At 40.5% G+C, this 22,000-nt stretch overlaps 1 protein-coding gene across 1 annotated transcript in view; it reads right to left on the bottom strand.

The window, feature by feature from the left end:
* Window positions 1-22,000, bottom strand: part of GRM1 (glutamate metabotropic receptor 1) — a 222,482-nt gene that overhangs the window by 136,735 nt on the left and 63,747 nt on the right. The window contains exon 3 of the mRNA XM_081945642.1: window positions 18,117-18,366. Within this exon, the coding sequence (XP_081801768.1) occupies window positions 18,117-18,366 (250 nt within the window). The remainder of the gene's footprint in view (window positions 1-18,116; window positions 18,367-22,000) is intronic.

The following is a 22,000-nucleotide window of genomic DNA, read 5'->3' as shown; positions in this document are numbered from 1 at the left end:
TCCATCCTTCCGAGGTTGGTGAAACGAGGACCCAGATTGTTAGGAGCAATAGGCTGACTCTCTAACCTGCTTAGAGAGGCCTGTAAAGCACTGTGAAGTAGTATATAAGTCTAAGTGCTATTGCTATTAAGTGAATATCCAAGGCGGACTGCAGGATCATGATTCTTTATTTTGCCTAAAAGGAAACAAGAGGCTGTTCCATACTATTTCAACCAGAAGTGGTCTTCAGCAGGTTCTGACTAGTTCTGGAGAACCAGTAGCTGAAATTTTGAGTAGTTCGGACACTGATAAATACCACCTCTGACTGGCCCCACCCCCATCTATTCTCTGTCTCCCGAGTCCCAGCTGATCAGGAGGAAATGGGGATTTTGCAGTAACCTTCCCCTGGAGTGGGGAGAGAATGGAGATTTTACAGTATCCTTCCACTGCCATGCCAGTGGTGGGTTGCTAGCGGTAGGCCCCAATATGGGCATACCGTATCCTGCCCAGAGCACTGGGTACCGTTCTGGTACGGTGCTTCCGAGGGCCACCCGCCCACGTACGCTACTTGCCGTGCTTTAAAGCTGTCAGTGCTTCCATGCACATGCATGGCGATACAGTGCCTGCGCGATGGTCTGCTGAGCAGCTGGAGCATCGCGGAGGCTTGCAGAAGTGTCATTTGATCTTATAACACATGCGCGCAATGCGCATATGTGCGTGTGCACCGCGCCTGTGCATGTAGGTGACGCCAGGGCCATTCCAACCGTACCGATTGGAACGGAATCCGCAACCCACCACTGTGCGATGCCCACCAAGCAATGCCCACAGAGCCGGCAGTAAAAAGAAATTGAATCCCACCACTGATTTCAATCAAAGTGCAAGTATATTCTGCTCCACATAACACTGCAAGGCTTGGAACGGAAGGAGGGGATAAGAGAAGCTGTCTGGAAATGGAAAGAGATGCGTTTCTGCTCTCCTTTCCCTTGAACACTCCATCTGAAGATGCCATTATGGTGTGTGTGTGTTGGGGGGGGGATTTTTTTCTCCAAACAGCCAAGGGAGTCATCCTGCTATCAGATCACAGAAAAAAAGAAGGATAGTGTACCAGGAACACAGGAGCAGCAAAAATAGCTTGCTGCCCCCTCCCCCCCAAAATCAGATGCTTCTCTTTGAAGAGAAAAGCATTGGGTTTATATAACATCCAACAAATGGCACACCGGTATTGTGAGGCACAAAGGCTGATGTTTATAGCAAGAAAACATATCATCAGTGTCACTATTTCCCTCCATTCAGGAGTGATTCTTTCCGGTTCTTCCTCCAAGAACTACAATTCATTCAAACCAATTGGCTAAGTGTTACACGAGTTTGTGATTTATCAAGAGAAGGGGAAAAAAATGTCAGAGTGATACCTGAAGATTTTTTTAAAAAAAAAACACAGAGAAAAACCAGTCCATCAGTAGGGATAGATAAAATTCTCTCATTTAGGACAGCACAAAAGACTCTAATTTAGGACAGCATATGACACAGAAAAGTGAATTTGGAAGTGAAAAAAAAATCTGCCTACAAAGAGTTCAACTAAATCCATTAATTTCTCCATATCTGGTCATCTCCCCTTAGGGTACCAAGCATTTTCATCACCCAAAATGGGCACTGGCTGCGCAAATAAATCACTTTGTGAGGTCGACAGGTGTTTTAATGTAGCTGTACAATTTGGGATGAACACCCTTTGTGTGGGAGTAGGAATGGAATTCCAGAGAACAATATTGCACACTACAGGAACCAGGAGCACTTACTCAAGTGACCCTGAGAACACAAATAAATCTCCAGGTGCTTCAGTGACCCTCTAAAAGGATGCAGGCCATGAGTGCTTCTCTCCTGCTAAGTCCCAAACCCTAGGCTCTGTATTTTCCATAGTCCATGGGAAGCAGGTAATCAACATTTTAATCAATTAGCCATGGTAGCGAGGTGGTTAGAATGCAGCATTGCAGGCTAATTCTGCTGACTTGCAGGGGTTCGATTCCTACCAGCTCAAGATTGACTCAGCTGTCCCTCCTTCCAAGGTTGGTAAAATGAAGATCTAGATTGTGCAATTATTTGGAAAATGAGGACATTGGTCATGAGTTGAAACTCTGAAGCAGGTTCAGCCTCTGCCATCTTTCACTCAGTGAAAGCTCTCTATTTGTCTGAAGCAAAAAATTCTAATCTAGCTGTGCTGTGTTTGAGACGTGTGTCAAAGCAAGGATGGAAAAGGAGTTAAGTGTCTGAAGAGCTATGATTTACTGCTGAGCCCTTGTATGAAGTCTGACGATGCAGGTTGAGCTGATGGGAATTATAATTCTGATTCATGGTTATAGCAATTTGACAATAAATAAATAAATAAAAGTTTCATCACAGTGTCAGGGTGACTGCTGAAACATCAAAATGCAAAACTTTTGGCACTCTTATTAACCAGTTTAGAGTTAGAAATAATAAAATGAGAAGACAGCGGTGCACAGATTCATTTGCTTTGCGAAGCAAAGGCCACACTGCAAAAAAAATGAATTGGACTCAGTACATTTATTTATTTACTTATTATTTATCAGGACTAGGTCCCATATTTTATAGAGAAGCTCAAGGCAGTATATACAGTATCCCTTTCTCTGCTTTTTACCTGACTTCAACAGCTCTGTCAGAGAGCGACTTGCCCAGAGTTACTCAGTGAACTTTCAGACTCAAGAGTGGATTGGTGCAGGAGTGAAATCAATTTACCTTCACTACCAGTTTGTAAATGTGAGTGTACATGCCATCTTCGTGCATGCGTAGGACCTTCCGCTCGTGCATGCGTAGGACCTGCGCAGAGCATCAAAAATGGGACGTGAGGATATCTGGGTGGGCGAAGCCTCCTGCTGAGTGCACCTGCAAAGATAAGTAGAACAGCAAGGGGTGGGGAGTGGGAATCTGCTGTGCCACGTGATTTAGATTAGCTATAAAGCAGGAAATTCAATGATTGTAGCTAATATAAATCACACTTCACAGCTGATCGTCAGAAATACCAGTTCACCCGAACCAATAGCATTTTTTTACTACTGGTTCAGGCGAACTGGTTCGAACTGGTAGCATTTCACCCCTGGATTGGTGCCAGTCCAATACCTTCATCATTTACCAAATTGGTGCTCGCTCATTCTCTTTCTTAATAACAGATTTGTGGGAAATAAATGCTTTAAGTATCTGCAAATCTTAAGGAGCCCATTTTCCTTCTTAAATTCCCACTATCCTGCAAAGTGCAAAAACAATTACATTTTTGACCCTACTATTCTGAGAAAGGAACTCTAGGGCTTGAAAATGAGTGCTGCCCTACTTCATATGATTTTCATCATGAGATCACTGGTGAGTGATTGATAAGTCTGGTCTATTTCTGAATGTGTCTTTTAAATAACGCCTTTTATTTGGGAAGGATCACTGAAATGTCAGTCATTTTCTTGGGGGAACATATGGGAGAACGTGGACAAGAGACTCCATCATTGTTGTAGGTAATCTCTTCCAAACTTTCATCACACCCAAGGTGTCATTCTTTTGTAAACTCTGCCTATCTAGAATATAACAACTGATTGAATATAATATATAAAACACTCAATGCATTCTCTACTTAAATGCTGATGACAGAAATAGCAGCAGAAGTGACTGATTGAAGTCCAGTGAAATATTCATCCTCTGCTTAGCCTTTGGTAGCATATCTCAATCTAAATAAAATCCAATGGAATATATCCACATTCATGTCATGGTGCTTTTTCCTTCTCCTATTTGTCCTGCTTTGTTTTATTCTTATTTTCTCAGACACATTACTACTCATTTTTCTTCTACATGCAACACTGTAAAAAATTAATTTAGATATTCCTTGGAAAATGGTCTCTCTTTCATTTATATTAGTCTGCAAAGTGGCATGGTTTGGGGAGAAAATAATATTAAGTCTCTCCCAATATCAATACTGTGAGATGTAATTAACAGAAATCCATACTAGATTGGTCAGTATGCCCTTGGTCAACAAGGACCACACTATGTATTGGAGTTCCTGGACATCTGGTATCAAGTGAGTTACAGGACTCAGGACTGTTGGCTAAGCAACCAGTGTCAGTTACTGGAAGAAAAATGGCTTACTCGTCGTAAATATACCATATAAAGAAGTGGGGGGCGGGGAGGATCTGTTTGGTCTATAGAGATTCTCAATCATCCAGTCTATGGTTGTTCCAAAGGTGCTTTTTGTATGAAGATGGCTCAATGAAGCAAGCTCAATTGCCAATCCAATCAACTTGTATACATGTAATTGGAGTGAAGGTATGTGTGTTCTTCTTCAGACAGCCAAACATGATGGATCACCTCTGTGGCACAAGTCCTCTCAAACTGCCTTTGAACCAGCTTCAATTATGCTTTAAGTAGTCAACTTCATTGCAGACCAAAGCTGCATGTAAGGGCATGCACAATCTCTTATTTTGTTTACTATCTTTTCTATTTGTGAGGTTGCTGAGTGGCTCTGAACTTTGGACAGTGATGACAAAGCTGCCAGTTCACCTAGGCTAGGGGGTCTTTTATGGCCGTCTTCCAGAACTGAAACTTCATATTTAATGATATTGTTTTAGCTTTTCTTATTTTATTATTATAGCTGTTGCTGCAGTGATGTTTATATTGGATCTTGCAAGCTACCCAGAGCATTAAGAAGATGGGCAGTAGGTGCATTTGTTAAACAAGTTGCTAAATAAATAAGAGAGGAAAAGGAAGAGCAAAGTTATTTTCTATGAGCATGTTGCTTTAAAGCTCAGATGTTTGGGGCTTGCAATCTTCAGAAGCTACCTAAACCCAGACAGAGACATGATTTATTCCACCAAGGCAAGCTTAATTTCAGTAGTAAATGCTCTGTAGGCACTCCCAGGACACCTCCTTCACCCTCCAAGATATCCCATGCTCTGCCTCCTGCCCTTGGTTTCCCCAAAGTCCTATGGGCCTCCATACACCATATCCAGTGGTGGGTTCTGGATTCCGTTCGAACCAGTATGATTGGAACGGCCCTGGCATCACCCACATGGACATGTGTGGCGCGTGCGCATGCATCATACTTGCCTGTGAAGCTTCTGCAAGCCTCTGTGATGCTCCAGCTGCTTGGTGGAGCATCACACAGGCGACGTACGTGCTATGCGCATGCACAAAGGCTTAAAGGATAGGTAAGGAGCTTGGGTGGGCAGGTGGGCGGAGCACCGGACCGGTACCCAGTGCTCCAGGCAGGCTCCGTTACACCCATATCTGGGTGTACCGCCTGCAACCCACCACTGACCATACCTCACAAAACTGTCCTCAAATGGACAGAGGACCAATTGCCACATTTCTCCTAAAATAGTCGTGTGTGTATATATATATTTCCCCTATTCCAACTTTCTCTTCTCAGATCATTAGGCTTGACTTTGTCTCATCCCATCAAACTTTCCTCTCATGTCTCCTAGCTTCCCACCAGTTGGTTCATGACAATTCACTTTGCCTTTTAGAATAAATTCCAAGGTTGAGTTGTTTCCTAGCAAGAAGTAGAATGAACCTGCAGCATACAGCAATAATGTTTCTGTTTCCACCATTCCCGTTTCCTGAAATTCAATATGGAGGGACTTTGGTATCTTAGTTTTTAGAGATGAAACTTTTCCTGTTAAAAGAAAACTTTGAAATAAAAGTAGTTGCTTGGGTTTAACATCCTAGAATACAAATCTTAATTAATTGGATGATTATAAAAAAGTCTTTAACATCTGAAAATGCTCTTTTGATGAAAGAGGTAAACAGGCTTATTGCAAAGTCAGTAATTATACAGATGGTCAACTTTCCCACAATTAAATGCAAAAACTTACATTTTTTGGTACAGAGGGAGACAGAAGGTGTTTTTAAAGTCTTCATGTAAACAATATTCATTACCACTGAAGTCAAAGCTACACTAGAGAACATCCCACGCACCATCCACAATTCTGGGTAATAGATTCTTATTAATCGTTTTATTGAAATGATATACAAAGTCCAACCAAGTATATCAAAGGAAACAAGATTCAGGATCTACTCTTCTCTGTGGAGTCTTTTGTTTTCCTACTGCTCTTAGAAACTTTTGGTATTCTTTATCATCTGATCAATTTAAGACTCATGTGTCTGATGTGAAATATGGACTACATGAGAAAGAAAAATGGATTAGCAAATATTTTGATGGTTATATAATTGATATCATAATGGAAGATAAAATACTTTTCAATAACACTTGACAGAGGCAGGTTGCTGCTGGCTCAGCCCGGATCGGCCGAACCGGTAGTAGCGGCTGTGGGAGGCTCCGCCCACCCACCTGGATGCCTCTGTGCATGCATGTTGGAGTGCGCCCGAACTGGTAGTCAAGAAATTGGCAAGCCATCTCTGACGCTTGCTATTATTGCATGTATGTTTACATATTGCATGACTATAATGATTATGATGATGCAGCTGTAACTAATGTTACAGTTATTTCAGTATCATCTCAATATTGGTGCATTCTCTTTTATCCCTTTGCTTTCTATGCTTCATTGATCATATTCTGAATTTTATTGTGTGGCAATAGTGATATTGCGGGATCATAAATATTAAGAAGCATGATATTGTATGTTTACGCGCTAGGGCGGTTGTTCCTACTCTTGGGTCATAACAAGCCAAAAAAAAATTGATGTTATAACTGAATCATTGTTATGTGATTCTTTAAAATAATTGCTAACCTTTTAAAAGCATTTTTTTCTTCTGTTGGAAAGGTTGAGGGAGATCCAATGAGGTCTACATACATGGGTTTCAGACAAAATATAAAATCCTGCTGAATCAGTAATCCAGATTCAGACTACTCCCCTTTTCACCTTTTTCTTCTAATGAGAAAATGCGCCATTGATGGGAATGTGACAAAGCAGGTGACAAAAGAGACAAAAATGGCTGTCTCTCTTTTTTTCATGTGATTGTTTTATTATGGACAAACAGAGGTAACAGGAAGAAAGAAGGTGGGAGACAGAGATTGAGAATACAACTTTGTCTGGCTGAGTTTCTGCTTCACATTCTTTGATTGTCTATTTGTTGAAAAAAATAGTACATATTACATGCATAATCCCAAGTGAAAGCAAATCTATCTGGAACAGAATGGAGAGTGTAGACATCATCTAATACCTTGTCATGTTATCTCATAGACATGTAAACTATCCCTGTGGTGAAAAATTAAAAGTGGCAAAAAGCTGAGAGGAAAACAGGCAAGGTTTTCACACACATATAGTTTTGAAATGGGTTAAGAAGCTTGTGAGAAGTTTTGGAGTGTTGGAGAGGGATTCACATCAGGAGAGGGAAAACAGCTAGTAAGCAAAGATGGAATTAAAAAGGAATCAGGTTCCAGGGTGATTTAAGATTACTGAAGAGGAGTTGGCATAGAAATCACCATGCAAAGAGAAGGACAGTGTGGTATCTGGGTAAATTCTTAGAGGGACAAAGGGATTCAAGGCTACCAAAATTGTAGATCAAGGTTGTGCTAGCCACAAGAGATTACCAGCAAAGTTTTAATTGAAACCTTTGATGAATTCATTGGGGAGTTTAGAAATAGCTACTTGGGAAGTTTTAGTTTAGGACAGACATACTAACATGTTGGCGGAAGCCACATTATAGCAGGCGGGGAGATAGTTAATTTTTGAATGGTAAATCAATTAGGCCATAAAAAATTACATTCCTTTGAAAGCAGAAGCAAGAAAAAGATGAGGAAAATTAAGTTTGTTTTTATGCATTAACCGAATGCTACTTGCTTAGTTTCTATCCTTGACGGGCTATGTATAAACAAGCATTTGCAAGGACGGCTGTGTGTGTGTTGTCTGCCTGATGAATTGCAAGAACTTATGACAAAAGGGGGAAAGGGGAAATCATTAATGAAAAGTTTGTCCTTTATTCCTAGATATCTTTTAACTGAATATTTTCTTCTTCCCAAAACTTTCCAGTTTTTTAACCCAGCCATAAGATTGGGAGATGATCTGAGTGTGTACACAAGGCCTGTCGTCTGATAATTCAAGGATTTCTATGAGCAAAATGTCACAACTATTTTTTCTCAACTATTGCTATTCAAGAGTTCACCAAAGAGTTAACCAAAGACTTTGCAATTTAAGGTGGCAAAACTTTTGTGAATTCAATTTGAACCCTTCAAGATATTTGGAACTCATTTTATATTCACTGTAATTGCACTGATGAGTAGAATTCATTCGATATTTGTTCATCTCAACACATTTATTTTTGAACTATAGGTGTTCTGTTTTAAATTAACATTAACACTTGCTGTGAAATAGGAATACTTTGGGTAGATTTAAGGAGTTTGGATGAAGTTGTGTCCTCAACAGATGCATGTATGTGTATATGAGTGTGGGATATGTATAATGTGTGTGTGTGTGTGTGTGTGTAAACATTGGTGAATTGAATGATCATTTGCATCTAAGATTCTTCAGATAGAGGCTTAATCAAAACAAACAAAAGAATATAGGTTAGAGAGAAAAAGGAGGGAAGGAAGAGAGAAGGTGAGGAGAGGAAGATGGAAGGGGAAAGGAGAGAAGGAGAGAGGGTAAGAAGGGGAAGAGGCAGAGAAAAGTAGGGGAGAGGTAAGGGAAGAAGGAAGGGAAAGGAGAGGAGGAAAGAAGAAAGTAGAGAAGGGAGAGAGGGAGAGAAAGGAAGAGAGGAGAGGAGAAGAAGAGGAGGGAAGGAAAATAGTGAGGAGGAGAGGAAGATGGAAGTGAGAAGGAGAGAAGGAGAGAAGAAGAAAGGGTAGGAAGAGGAAGAGAGGAGGAAGGGAGAGGTAAGGGAAGAAGGAAGGGAAAAGAGGAAGGAAGTAGAGAAGGGAGGGAGGGAGACAAGGAAAGGAGAAGAAGGTGGTGTCAAAATAGGTGAGGGATGGTAGACAAAACAACCCGAATGGAATATTACAATTCTATAAATGGAATGACAAATGTATTAGAATTATGAATGTAAAAAAAGAATAATAATTATGTGAATGTATATAAAAAATAAAAAAAACTTTATGTAATAAACAAAAGAATATAGGTGCATCTCTGAGTGTCAGACATGATAGGCATCTTAGACTATATGAAGGGAAGTCATGTAAAAGAGCAGAAATTTTTCAGAACTATTCCAGAAAAATAGGACAAGAAAGAGTGGGTTTAAATTATAAGCAGATTTCAGATGGAGGTTAGGAAAAATATTCTAACAATAAGAATGGCTCAACAGTGGATTAGATTTTATCAGGAAATAGTAGCTTCTCTTTCACTGGAGATGTTTAAATGGAGACCGGGTGCTCATTTGTCAGAGTTGTTATAGGAGTAGGTTCCTGCAATGGGTAGGAGGTTGGGTTAGATTATCTCTGAGGCCCTTTCCATTCTATCTTCTTATTATTTTGAAGCTCTAATACAGAAAAGAAATACCCACGTCCCAACTCTGACTCTATACATACAAACACAATGCAGAACCACTACAATTGAGGAAGTCCTGCCACTGACTGGAAACTAAAAGTTGTAAGTATTATCCAACTAGTAAGAAATGCTATACTGGACTATGCAATTACCAGCCCAAATTAGCCTTCCTTTTTCTTTGATGTACCCAGGATTGCAATGCAGGATGTAAGGGCAAAAGCTCAGCTACCAAACTAAAAGAAAGAAATCATATAGTATTATCCACACAAATATCTCATAGGTTTCAATCAATAATTTGTTTTCCAAGAAATAAATGAGGGTCAGAATAAGGATAGATGGATGGAAGGAAAGAAGGAAGGAAGGAAGAAAGGAAGGAGGTCTCAAAGTAACCATGTAAGGGAACTCAGAGGCATGCTTTGCAACATGCCCTTCTTGTGAACTGCTGGACTAATGCAGCAGTTTGCATATTTAAAATACTCACAAATCAAATATCAATATGATGGACCTGTCTACTATTTCTGACCTAGAGGCACAAAATCCATTCCCAGTTGAAAATTACCTTCATCCCAATATAACAAAATGCTTCCTGCATTGCTACCAATCTTATATATGTAGCACTTCTAAATTAAAAATGCAGGAGCTGCACTCTGATGACTCTTGTCCTGAATGATAAACATTTCAGTGAAATGAATGCCAAGTCCATCCCCACCCCCTACCAGCAATGTGTCTCTTTACACCTTGGTACAGCTGCATTGTGTTGCCGAAGGAGTCAAAATAAATACCGGTACCTCTAAATATGTCTCTGCTCCAGCAAAAGCTTTTTGTTCTTTGTTTTCATCATGAAAATATGAGCCATGACCATAATTCTAATAAACAGCTATACTTTTGACAGCTATATGAATTTATGTATGACCATGGGCATCGCTATATTAATCGCTTTATGAAATTAAAGGCAATAGGGGGGGAGGGTTTCTCTACTGAATTTGAAGTACTACCTGGGAGGTTTGCTTCACACCATTGTTAGATGGGGCTATATTTTCTATGCCAATGACCCCATCTCTCTTCTATTAACTCTATTTAAAAACCTATACAGGTCATCTATACAGCCATTTTGCCACAATTTCCTCCTAGTCTGGAGAAAGAAGGCAATCCTGTTAGCATAAATAGTGTTGCTCCAATAACATGCCTGTTAAATGCATCTGGCCCAGCCATGCTGTTCATACGGTTCCTTTACATGATACTGTAAAGGCAGTGATTGGCATGGTTTTTTGGGCAAAGTTTGAATGTCACCAACCATAGAAAAGGCCATCACCAATTTCCATGTTGATCAGCTGTGAATGATGGTGGCTATAATGGGATATCCTCATTTTTCCAAAACAATTATTGGCTTATCAACTGGATGCCCTCTAGATGTTAGCAAAGAATTAAAGTTGTTGACTCTCTCTTGGCTGCCAGTGTTCGCCCTTCCAGGTAGACATTCAAAGATTTCACGAATGCCACTTTACTGTTGTAGAATATAATAACAGAAACTTAAAAGTCTGTAAGAGTATACCTGTGTCCTCTTACATTAAAGAGAATCATATTTATCCACTGATAAATTGACCCATTTGAAAAACAAAATTAAGGATGTGGCTGTAGAAACTGTGATCCTACTCTCCACTTGTAGTCAAAACAGCATTGCAGAACAGGTACTGAAACCACATTGAACGGGCAACAGACAGGCTAAAGTGAAGTGGTGGCATTCAGCCAGTTTGCACCTATTCGGGAGAACTGGTTGTTAACTTTCTAAGCAGTTCAAAGAACCAGTTGTTGGAAGAAATCTCATTTTGTTTTTTCCCACTTTACAGGACTAATCCTGTAAGGAAAGCAGGAAGGAAACATTCTGGCACTGTTTCTAGCCTAATCTTTATTGCCCTGATTACAGAAACTGCCTCTCCGGTTAACCCTTATTACATTGTAACAGCTAAATTGACGTACAGAGGTTTGGGAAGCTTGCAAAGTGTTCCTGGGGGCTGGGGAGGGCAAAAATGAGCAAAAATGGTCTGGTTTTGCTCATTTTGCAAAAAAATGCCCCCTTTTTGCAAAAAATAGGCTGTTTTTTTCCTTGTTTTTGCTCCCCCTCAGCCCCCAGGAGCACTCTACAAGCCCTCCCAAAGCTCTGCATGCCCCCCCTTTTCTTACAAACAATGAGGCATGCAAAGGGTTTGGGAGGCCTACAGAGTGCAAAAACCTGTTTTTGAAATTTACCTCTTCAAAATCATGGTGTGTCTTATACTCTGGTGTGCCTTACTAATATGGTAATTCGTATCAATTTTGGATCTATATTCTGCCTTTCTTTCTTTGCTTAGAGTCGTTGCATTATACAGCAATTTCAATACAATTAAAATACAAATAACAGTCAAAAGTTAACATGAAATAAATTAAAATAAGATAAATGAACAGTTCAAATGTTGGTGGAAGAAATGTGCCTTTGCCAACTTCCTAAACACTAAGAAAGTGGAGATGTGGGGAAGGATGAAATTTAGAGGAAACAGAAAATATCTGTATCTCCTCCTTCCTGTTTAAAGCTAACCCTTGGGGTAAGCTACATGTAAAGTGTGAAGTCCACAGCTGAGGGAAAAGTGGAAGTGTGCAGAGCACTGTGGCATGGGCATGAGGATGAAGAAAATTAGGTCTATGAAGAAGAGGAGGTGGTTGGAGACCTCTGCCAAATGCTGGGAGAAACCCAGAGACTGGCAACAGCAACTGAAGTCTCGGTGGCAGTGGCCAGATGAGAATGACTTTGGACTGGAGAGTCACTGGACCAGGAGCGGTATTACAGCTCATTGTATGAGAAGACAAATGAACTGAGGATCTCAGAAGTTGCTACAGCAGCATCTAGAAAAATGAGGTCCAGAATGCTGGCAAGCCTTTGGTAGCCAGAAGAGGCAACACTTGGAATATAAAGATAGGGAGCTGACAGGGACTACCAAGTAGACCGAAGATCCAACATGAGGCTTGAAGAAGCAACTCAGCATAGCAGCAGACCAGGAGTGGAGGCTGTGAAACCGCCCCCTCTACCCAGCAACAGAAAAGCCAAAGAAAAGCGTAACACCTGCAAGCAATTAACAAGGGCCTTTGTGAGGGCTGGCGGAGGATGGAGAGGCAGGGAATTCGAGCACCAGCAGAAAGAACACAGATAAACACAGATATGGCTGAAGTTAAGTCAGGCTGCAGCAATAAGTAGAAATGTAAATTAAGAATTCATAAGAGACACAAGAAGATGGAAAAAAATAAGACATGAATTTACATAGAGAAGACAGAAAATCAATATAGCAATAAAAGGGCAAAGGAAATAAATAAATATAAGAGAGGTTGTCACTAAAGATTTCACTGGTTCTTCTATGAAAGACCTCAGTGCCTTCCTAGAGTTCAAGGATATCAGAATTATTATCTGTCTTCATACCAAATTTCTGTTTTAGAAAAATAAGCCAAGATTTTATTTCAGTTATTTAAAAAACAGATTTTGCCAGTGTGGAAAATGACATCATAATTTGTTTTGTTAATATGTTTATTTCTCAGATTTTGTGACTTCTTTCAGTTTGTCAAGCAATTTAAAAAGCAATTTAAGCTTTACATGACAGTTCCTGCCCGAGCTTGCAGCATAGAGGCGACACTAAGAAACTTGTAAAATTTCAGATGAATATTGGGTGGGTGGGTGAGAGAAATTTGCTTTCCTTTCTTCCAAGCTGTACATGTTTTTGTTTGGGGTTATTTTATTTTTTGATCATCTTACTATATTGTGAAAATGATATTGTTACAGATATATCTGTTGGCATGCATCTGTATTTCAAAGGGATAGATGGAGATTGATGTGGAATTTAAAAACAGATGAAGCCTTCTCTTTCAATGCTCTCCTTTGTTTACATGTCACATAAAGTGACATGAGGTGGCACCAGAGGTGGTATTCAGTTCTGGAGAACCGGTAGCGGACATTTTGAGTAGTTCGGACAACCGGTAAATATCACCTCTGACTGGTCCTGCCCCCATCTATTATCTGCCTCCTGAGTCCCAGCTGATCAGGAGGGAATGGGGATTTTACAGTATCCTTCTCCTGGAATGGGGAGGGAATGGAGATTTTACAGTATCCTTCCCCTGCCATGCCCACCAAGCCACACCCACCACGCCAAGCCATACCCACTAAGCCAAGCCAAGCCCACAGAACCAGTAATAAAAAATTTTGAAATTCAAAATTTTGAATTTTGAAAAAAAATTGTCCTGGGTGGCACAGGACAAAATGAATGAAAGAAAGATATGAGGAAAAAATAGAGGAAGAAACTGAAACTTAAATAGGTAGATTTTTGAAGTGAACAATCATATACCCTCCCTGGTAGCATTATACATAATTGCATCAGGGGTGGGATTCTACTGGTTCAGACCAATTCAGGTGAACCTGTAGCTCTGACTATCACTGGGAGAAAACCGGTTCGCTCTGACTTTCAGCTGGGCCCGCCTTCCCGGCCCTGTGCTATACTCATATATCCCTTTTCTGAAGCCCAGCTGATGGGCGCGACAGAGTGGATTGCCGCACCTCAGCTGTTTTCCTTCCCAGCAGTAATGCGGAAGGCGATTTCTCCATAAACTGCACATGCGCGCGCAGCGAAGCAAACCAGTTGTTAAACTGGTTGGCTCCCACCCCTCAACTGCATGTTTTTAACACACAAGAGAAAGAAATCTTTTAAACGTCACTGAAGTGTAGAAGAATTCTTCAGCAATTCTTTAACTTCTCTTCCCCGGAGCAGTCATTGAAGACCCACAACAATCACATTATCTACTTCCTTTTTTGTCCATTATTCCAAATCTTGGTCCTTTCCAAAGATGACATATTTGAGGGGAGAAAGATGAGTTTTTGAAGGTACATTGGGTGACTATATAGGTGTCTCAACAATTCATATAGAAGGAAGGAAGGAAGGAAGGAAGGAAGGAAGGAAGGAAGGAAGGAAGGAAGGAAGGGAGGAAGGAAGGAAGGAAGGAAAAATATATTTAGATAACTCAGCAGTTTTTGCAGTTGTTTAGGGAAGGGGGCGGTGGTGGAATCCTCCCAGTTTAACCACCGGTTTGGTGATTGCATGATTTGCACATGCGCAGTTTGAAGAAATTTTCACTTACGGGTTTCTTCGGAGGAGTAACACAGCTCATTCACCCAGAAATCTGCTCTGCCATGCGAATCAACTGAGAAGATAAAGGTAGGAAAATAGCGCGAGCGGGCAGGTGGGACTATCTGATCGTCTGGGCGAACCGGTTTGCTCCCAGCTGATCATCAGAGCTACCTGTTTGCCTGAACTGGTCCAAACCTGTAGAATCCCACCCCTGGAAGGAGAGAATTACTCTCACGGCATCTGCCACTAGGGTTATGAATTAAATGGACTGGAAGAAGAAAGTATTTACTCCAAAATTCTTCCTCTTACTTTGACAGGCTTCATGGTACTCTAAGCTTCCTATCATTACTACTTTCTTTTTTTGACAGCTCTGTCTACCACTCCTGAGTGCAGGGATACATCATCTGGGTCCATAAGAAATGGTAAATTGAAACAGTGACAAGTTGAAACCCTCAGGCAACTGGAAGAAAAGGAACAGGTATCTGTCAATGATGTTTAAAAGACATCAATTCTACCACTGGCACAAATTGCCAAATCCATGATATTTTTGATAACTAATTTTTGATAGGATTTGTCTCACCTGTGCCCATTACCTGAGGAATCAGCTAAAACAACTACTTCTGCTTTTGCCTGAAAAGAGGAACCATCCATATACAGGTGAAAGTCAAAAAATTAGAATATTGTGCAAAAGTTCATTTCTTTCAGTAATGCAACTTAAAAGGTGAAACTAATATATGAGATAGACTCATTACATGCAAAGCAAGATAGTCCAGGCCGTGATTTGTCATAATTGTGAGGATTATGGCTTACAGCTCATGAAAACCCCAAATCCACAATCTCAGAAAATTAGAATATTGTGAAAAGGTGCAATATTCTGGGCTCAAAGTGTCCCACTCTAATCAGCTAATTAAGCCATAACACCTGCAAAGGGTTCCTGAGCCTTTAAATGGTCTCTCAGTCTGGTTCAGTAGGAATCACAATCATGGGAAAGTCTGCTGACCTGACAGTTGTGCAGAAAACCATCATTGACACCCTCCATAAGGAGGGGAAGCCTCAAAAGGTAATTGCAAAAGAAGTTGGATGTTCCCAAAGTGCTGTTTCAAAGCACTTTAATAGAAAGTTATGTGGAAGGGGAAAGTGTGGAAGAAAAAGGTGCACAAGTAGCAGGGATGACCACAGCCTGGAGAGGAAAAGGCCATTCAAAAGTGTTGGGGACTTTCATGAGGAGTGGACTGAGGCTGGAGTCAGTGCATCAAGAGCCACTATACACACAGAGATCCTGGATATGGGCTTCAAATGTCGTATTCCTCTTGTCAAGCCGCTCCTGGACAACAAACAACATCAGAAGCATCTTACTTGGGCTAAAGAAAAACAGACTTAGTCTGTTGCTCAGTGATCCAAAGTCCTCTTTTCTGATGAGAGCAACTTTTGCATCTCATTTGGAAACCAAGGACCAGAGTATGGAGGAAGAATGGAGAGGAACACACTGCAAGATGCTTGAAGTCCAGTATGAAGTTTCCACAGGCTGATAGCTTCCATGCCACACTGCATTGAGGCAGTAATTGCTGCAAAAGGGGCCCAAACCAAGTACTGAGTACATATGCATGCTTATACTTTTCAGAGGTCCGATATTGTTCTATGTACAATCCTTGTTTTATTGATTGCATGTAATATTCTAATTTTCTGAGATTGTGGATTTGGGGTTTTCATGAGCTGTAAGCCATAATCATCACAATTATGATAAATCATGGCTTGAACTATCTTGCTTTGCATGTAATGAATCTATCTCATATATTAGTTTCATCTTTTAAGTTGCATTACTGAAAGAAATGAACTTTTGCACGATATTCTAATTTTTCGAGTTTCACCTGTACTTGCCTGAAATCCTTTCTCAACTCTAGCTTAGCCAAAAAGGGGGGAAAAAAGGAGAAACATAGCTTTCTTTGTATTAAAATACATGACTTATCTCAGACATATTTGGAGTTTTCCTGCAGAAAAATAATTCAAAGTTGCCAGTTTTATTCAAATAAAACTACTCATGGTGTTCAAGATTAAACGCATGCTGGAAATATTTATCACAATGTTTTCATTTTGCAAATAATTTTCCATTCCCTTGGAAACATTTTTGTACTTGTGATATTTTCAGTACTCAAAAATATAGATGAATCTCTAATTATGATACAGGTTTTCAGTTATCAGATGAAGTAGTGAAAGAGCTTCATTTTTAACTGAAAATATTAGTTGTATTAATTTTGGAGCAAACAGAGAAATGTTGTCCAATTGGGTTATCAAGCAGCACACAGTTGGCAAGTTCAATGAAGTAAGAACTGCGTAGATATCAGTAAGTCATGCTAGCTTGGGGTGGATATAGAATTTTGGATATGGCAACGGAATTCCACAGCTTCATGTGTACAGAGTTTAATTAAGTTGCTATCACTGTATAATTTTACAACTGGACTAAATTGCCACTTGCAAGATAAGGTATCAACTGGTTTGGTCTCTCTCTTGATTATTTATGTCTGCTTTCTCTCCCATTCCATTCTCAGCTTTATCGTCATCTGCTACAAGAGCAACCTTCTTTCTCCTCCCCAGCAAGTTCCTTGAGAATTATTTTACATCAAGCATGACTAATCCTTCCTTCCTTCCTTCTGGTAATAGCAATTTTGGGAGGGACAAGAACCATGGACAATGATGCAAAGTGGATAGGATACTATCAAGGTGCAGAGCTGGAAATTTTAAGTGAGGATGGGGAAAATGTTTGGGTTTTGTGCTTATGTATTTCCCACAAAACAAATGTTTCCATAAAAGTGTAAAAAAAAAGAAATAAAGAAAGACAATAAGTCATTGAAAATGAAACATTTGGAGATCTTTGTGGGAGGGAGACATATAAAGAGGAAGGATCATTATTCAAAACCTGTCAACCCTTCAAATTAGGCCAGGTCAGGAAGCAGATATCACAAAAAACAGTGGAACTCTACTTTATTAATTTAGGGCAAAATAACAGATTCTTGAAAGCCTGCAAGTGTTCTGCCTTCCCTCCCTCTTATACTAAAGAGAATCAAGTTGGGGCAATCTTGAGTTTCTTTCTCCCTCTGTCTTGTTTTTCCAGACAAAGCTCATGTTGTCTTAATGGTTGCCATGTATTTTCTCCAAGGTCAATGCTGTGCTCCTCTATTAATCCACAACATATGTAATAAACTAATAAATAGAAGTTCTTATATAAAGTAAGATCATACTACTAGCTCATGATGCTTACTTTTACCAGAAGGTGTTTATGTAATCTCTCTTTGGTACTCAACTTAGCACATTTTGTTCAATTATGCAACCTGTCCAGAGAACATTGGTTAGTTTTAAAATTTGCTCTGCTATTTTAAGGGCAAAGTTAAATGGAAATTATCTTCAAAAAATAATGTGAGGTGCTTGTGATACAAGAAAAGGAAGATAAGCCTAAGAACTCCATAAGAGTTCTTGGTTCTAAACTCTAGATTTATAGCAATAACAAGCTCAGTGGTTTTACCTTTTTTTCTCCTCTTTGTCCTGATATGACAGCAAGCAAAGGTACACAACTTACCTTCCAATCAGTAGAAGCTCTCTAAATACTCCCATGCGTCTCATAGCCATGAGGATTCCCCTGACAGTCATCCCTTCGCAGAAACAAACCACAACTCTGGCCTTTGGCAACCTGTCCCGGAGCTTCTGTAACAGCTTCTCAAAGCTTTTTTCTCCCGCATTGCTGTAGATCTTGTCTGAATGCGCAATACAAAGGCCTTCCTGTGCAGCCAGTTCCCTGAAAGCTTCCATGCCACTCTCTCCATAGTTTCCTAAACAAAAGGGAAAAATAAAGGAGAATATTTGTAGCTCAGGGTTGACCTGAAGGGTCTTTGGTGCGCTCTGAGCTTGCTTGTTTTCTTGGAGACATTTCCTTAGCCAAACTAGGTAATATTATCAGTGCTAGTAAGGAGTGCAGTTTGCTGTCAGTTTATGTTCTAGTGACTTGCCTGTCAGTGGAGATGGAGATGGTCTTAAAGATTCTTTGGTTGGCTGGTTTGCTATTGGCTACTTTGGCTGCTTCTTGATTGGGATATTGTTTGCTTGATGGTTGGTCTGATGTTAACCTTCGAGTTAATATAAGCTGATTTGGGTGTTGATTATTGATGGAGAAGTGCTGGAGTCTTTTTGTTCTCTTTTGGGCTGGTTGGTTGTCTCTTGCATAGTCTACAGATGTTGTTAGTGTATATGTGTCTATTGATGGCTGATTTGTCAGAGTGCCAGGCATCTAGAAATTCCCTGGTGTTTTTGGACTTGGTTTGGTACAGAATGGTCACATTTTCACAATTGAATCTACATGTTGTGAAATTAAAGAATTTTCATCATGTCTTCAGACTGCTAGTTGGTGTTTGTGGATGTGTTTTTCCAATCGTCTTACCTGTTTGTCCTATATATAGTGGCTGTTTCTAGAAGACTGGCAATTTCTAGAAGCCTGGCACTCTGACAATTCAGCCATCAAAATAGACATAGAGAAATTAACACCTATAGACTATGCAAAAGAGACTATCACCCAGCCCTGAAAGGAACAAAAAGCACTTCTCCACCAGCAATCAGCACCCAGATCTGCAAAGATTACCAGTAACGCCAAGGTTAACATCAGACCAACAATCAAATAAACAATACCTCAATCAAGAAAATGCCAAAGAGCCATTAGTAAACAGCACAGCCACAGAATCTCTAATATCGCTCCCACCAACACTGACAGGCAAGGCACTTGTATATAAACTGAAAACAAACTGCACAGCTAACTAGCACTGATGATGTTACCTAGCTTGGGTAATGAAATGTATGTAAGAAAACAAGTACGTTCAGAGAGCACCAAGGACCCCTCAAAAGAGGGAAAGTTTGTCACTATTATTTCCAATGCACCTGAGAGGTTCCAAAATGACCAACGTTGTGTTTGCTCCACCCACTTAGCTGATTACAACAAAGCTCACACAATAATTCATTCCTCTATACTTTTTTGAGACCTAGGGGAGCAGCACTTTCTAACCTATATCTCCATGATGGTGAACCTATAGCAGGTGTGCCTGAAGTGGCACATGGAGCCATGTCAGCTGGCATGCACGGCATCATCCATTCCTCTTCCTGGTTTCTGATGTGCATGTGCGCATGATGATCAGTTGTTTTTTGCATGTGCGGCAGTGCCAAAGACCGGAAGAGCTGGTTTTTTGGTTTCTGTTGTGCACATCCACACCGGCCAGCTGATCATCGTGTGTGCATGTGTGCCAGTAACCAGAAGACAACCTGGCTTGTGCACATGCGCATGCAGATGTTCATTTCCCGGCATGTGCATGCCCACTTGGCAGCTTCCCTTCTGGGGTGCGTCCTCACCTGTGCTCTGCTATATCTTCTTGGCTGGACTATCAGTTTCCATCTTACATCTTAGATAGTTCACAGCAGCTGCATTGCTGAAATTATTTCACTGCTACCATTACAGCAATGGTTGCAAAGCAAAGAAGGCAAAGAGGAGGAAAAGGTTTCCCCCCCCCCCACAGTTAACATTACTTTATTTTTACTTAGTCTGAGACTGTCATTTCCAGCCTAGTTGAAAGGAGAAGTTGGCATTCCGTTGTTAGCAGAGGCTCCTGAAAGCAAACATTTGGGGAAAGGGGACATGAAGGTTAACCAAAAGCAAGGTTTTCACTTATGCTCACGTCCTGTTAATTCTGTGGAGTCAGAAATCAATGGCGCTGCCAGCTATTAGGGCACTAGGAACGCACAGTGGAGTGTGAATAAAGGCTGCCAATATTCCAAGAGGCCCCATTCGTCTCTTTCTTTGTAACTGCTGTTGCAACAGAGCATTATTCAAGGTATTGTTCCACCTGGTTTAAAACTTGCAAGTTGCTCAGCTGTGCTTTTTAGCTTTGTTTGGCAATCCTTCAGCCACCTTCAGAAGTCTTTGTTTTGGGAAATTGCCTCTCCCTGGTTTCTTTTGGTGTGAAATTAATAAGAGCAAAAGCAATTTTTATGCTTTCCGTGGGGCTTTATAGAATGAGTGGTGTGACTTTGAGTCATACATTAAATGCAAAAACAACAGTATAGTGATTTTCTTCCTCTTTCTTCTCCCAAGCATGGACTCGCTATATATTCGTAGGTAACTTAAGAACACACAAGAGAAGAAAGAGACACCACCTTGGAAAGTATCTTCCCCTGAAATACACAGAACCTTTGCAATTTATCAGAAGAGTTTTTGCATTCCTAGCTGTAGTAACATGGTTCCTCCTGTTTCTGTACATGATCACAGGTTATGGGAAGTACCTATTTCCCTCCTCCCCACTACTTATCTATCCATGTTCATTCAAGCATTGTGCCTACAGCTAACAAATAAAGCAACTAGCTCCAATTTTCACTTTCCAATATTCAAAACTGAGGATCTGAACTAGGTCACAAGAATATAGCTGAGGCTGAAGCTCAGGCTGCCCAATCCATGTCCTCTGTGACATATACCTGGCAATAACAATAGCAATAGCTCTTAGACTTATCTACTGCCCCATAGTGCTTTACTGCTGTCACATTCCGGTGTTCACGTTGAATACAAACAAGAGAGTCAGTTTGTTTGGTGAAAAACTTTATCTCTATCTAACATTACATGATAACCAGCACTTAATGACTATGATACAAAGGTAAGCAAATCCAAGTCAGTTCTAACCAAGTTATGGGATTGGTGATGGGATTGTGCGTTTAAGTAGCGGTTGGTGGTTTCTTTTTCCAGTAGATGGTGTAAAAACACACACCAACCGCTACTTAAACACACAATCCCATCACCACCCTGCACAGATCAACTCTGTAGCCAAGACCCTCATATCCAGAACCAAATGCCTAGCCGACAAAGACCACCTGAAAACTGAATTACAGACCCTCACAAACGTATTAACCTCCAACGGATTCCTAAGAAAAACAATTACCAACTAATCCAAAAGGAGACACCCCCCAAGAACCGAGACACAGAACAAGACAACGGCTTCGCCCTCCTCCCTTACATCAAAGGCACCACAGATAAAATCAGCAAAATTCTCCACAAACACAATATCAAGACAGCCTTCAACACTGACCAAAAAATAGCCAACTTCTTAAGAAACCCCAAAGACAAAATCCAGCTAGAAAATGAAGGAGTCTATGAAATACCATGCAAAATCTGCCCTGCAACATACATAGGACAAACGAACAGGAGAATAAATGCACGCATCGCAGAACACAAGAACGCAGTACGAAAAAAAGAAAAAAACTTCCTCCCTTTTCCAGCAACTTAAAGCTACAGGACATGAAATTAATTTTGAAGGAACCAGGTTAATCTCCAAAACTGAACACTTCAACAAGAGAATAATTATGGAAGCTATCAAAATAGAGAAACATCCCCACAGCATGAATAAACGTGACAATACCTCCCGCCTACCAGACATCTGG

This window comes from Natrix helvetica (genome assembly GCF_964273705.1).
Source record: "Natrix helvetica genome assembly, chromosome: 2".
NCBI classification, from domain to species: Eukaryota; Metazoa; Chordata; class Lepidosauria; order Squamata; family Natricidae; genus Natrix; species Natrix helvetica.
The sequence above is the reverse complement of the archived record's forward strand: the minus strand, read 5'-3'. Positions and strand labels throughout refer to the sequence as shown.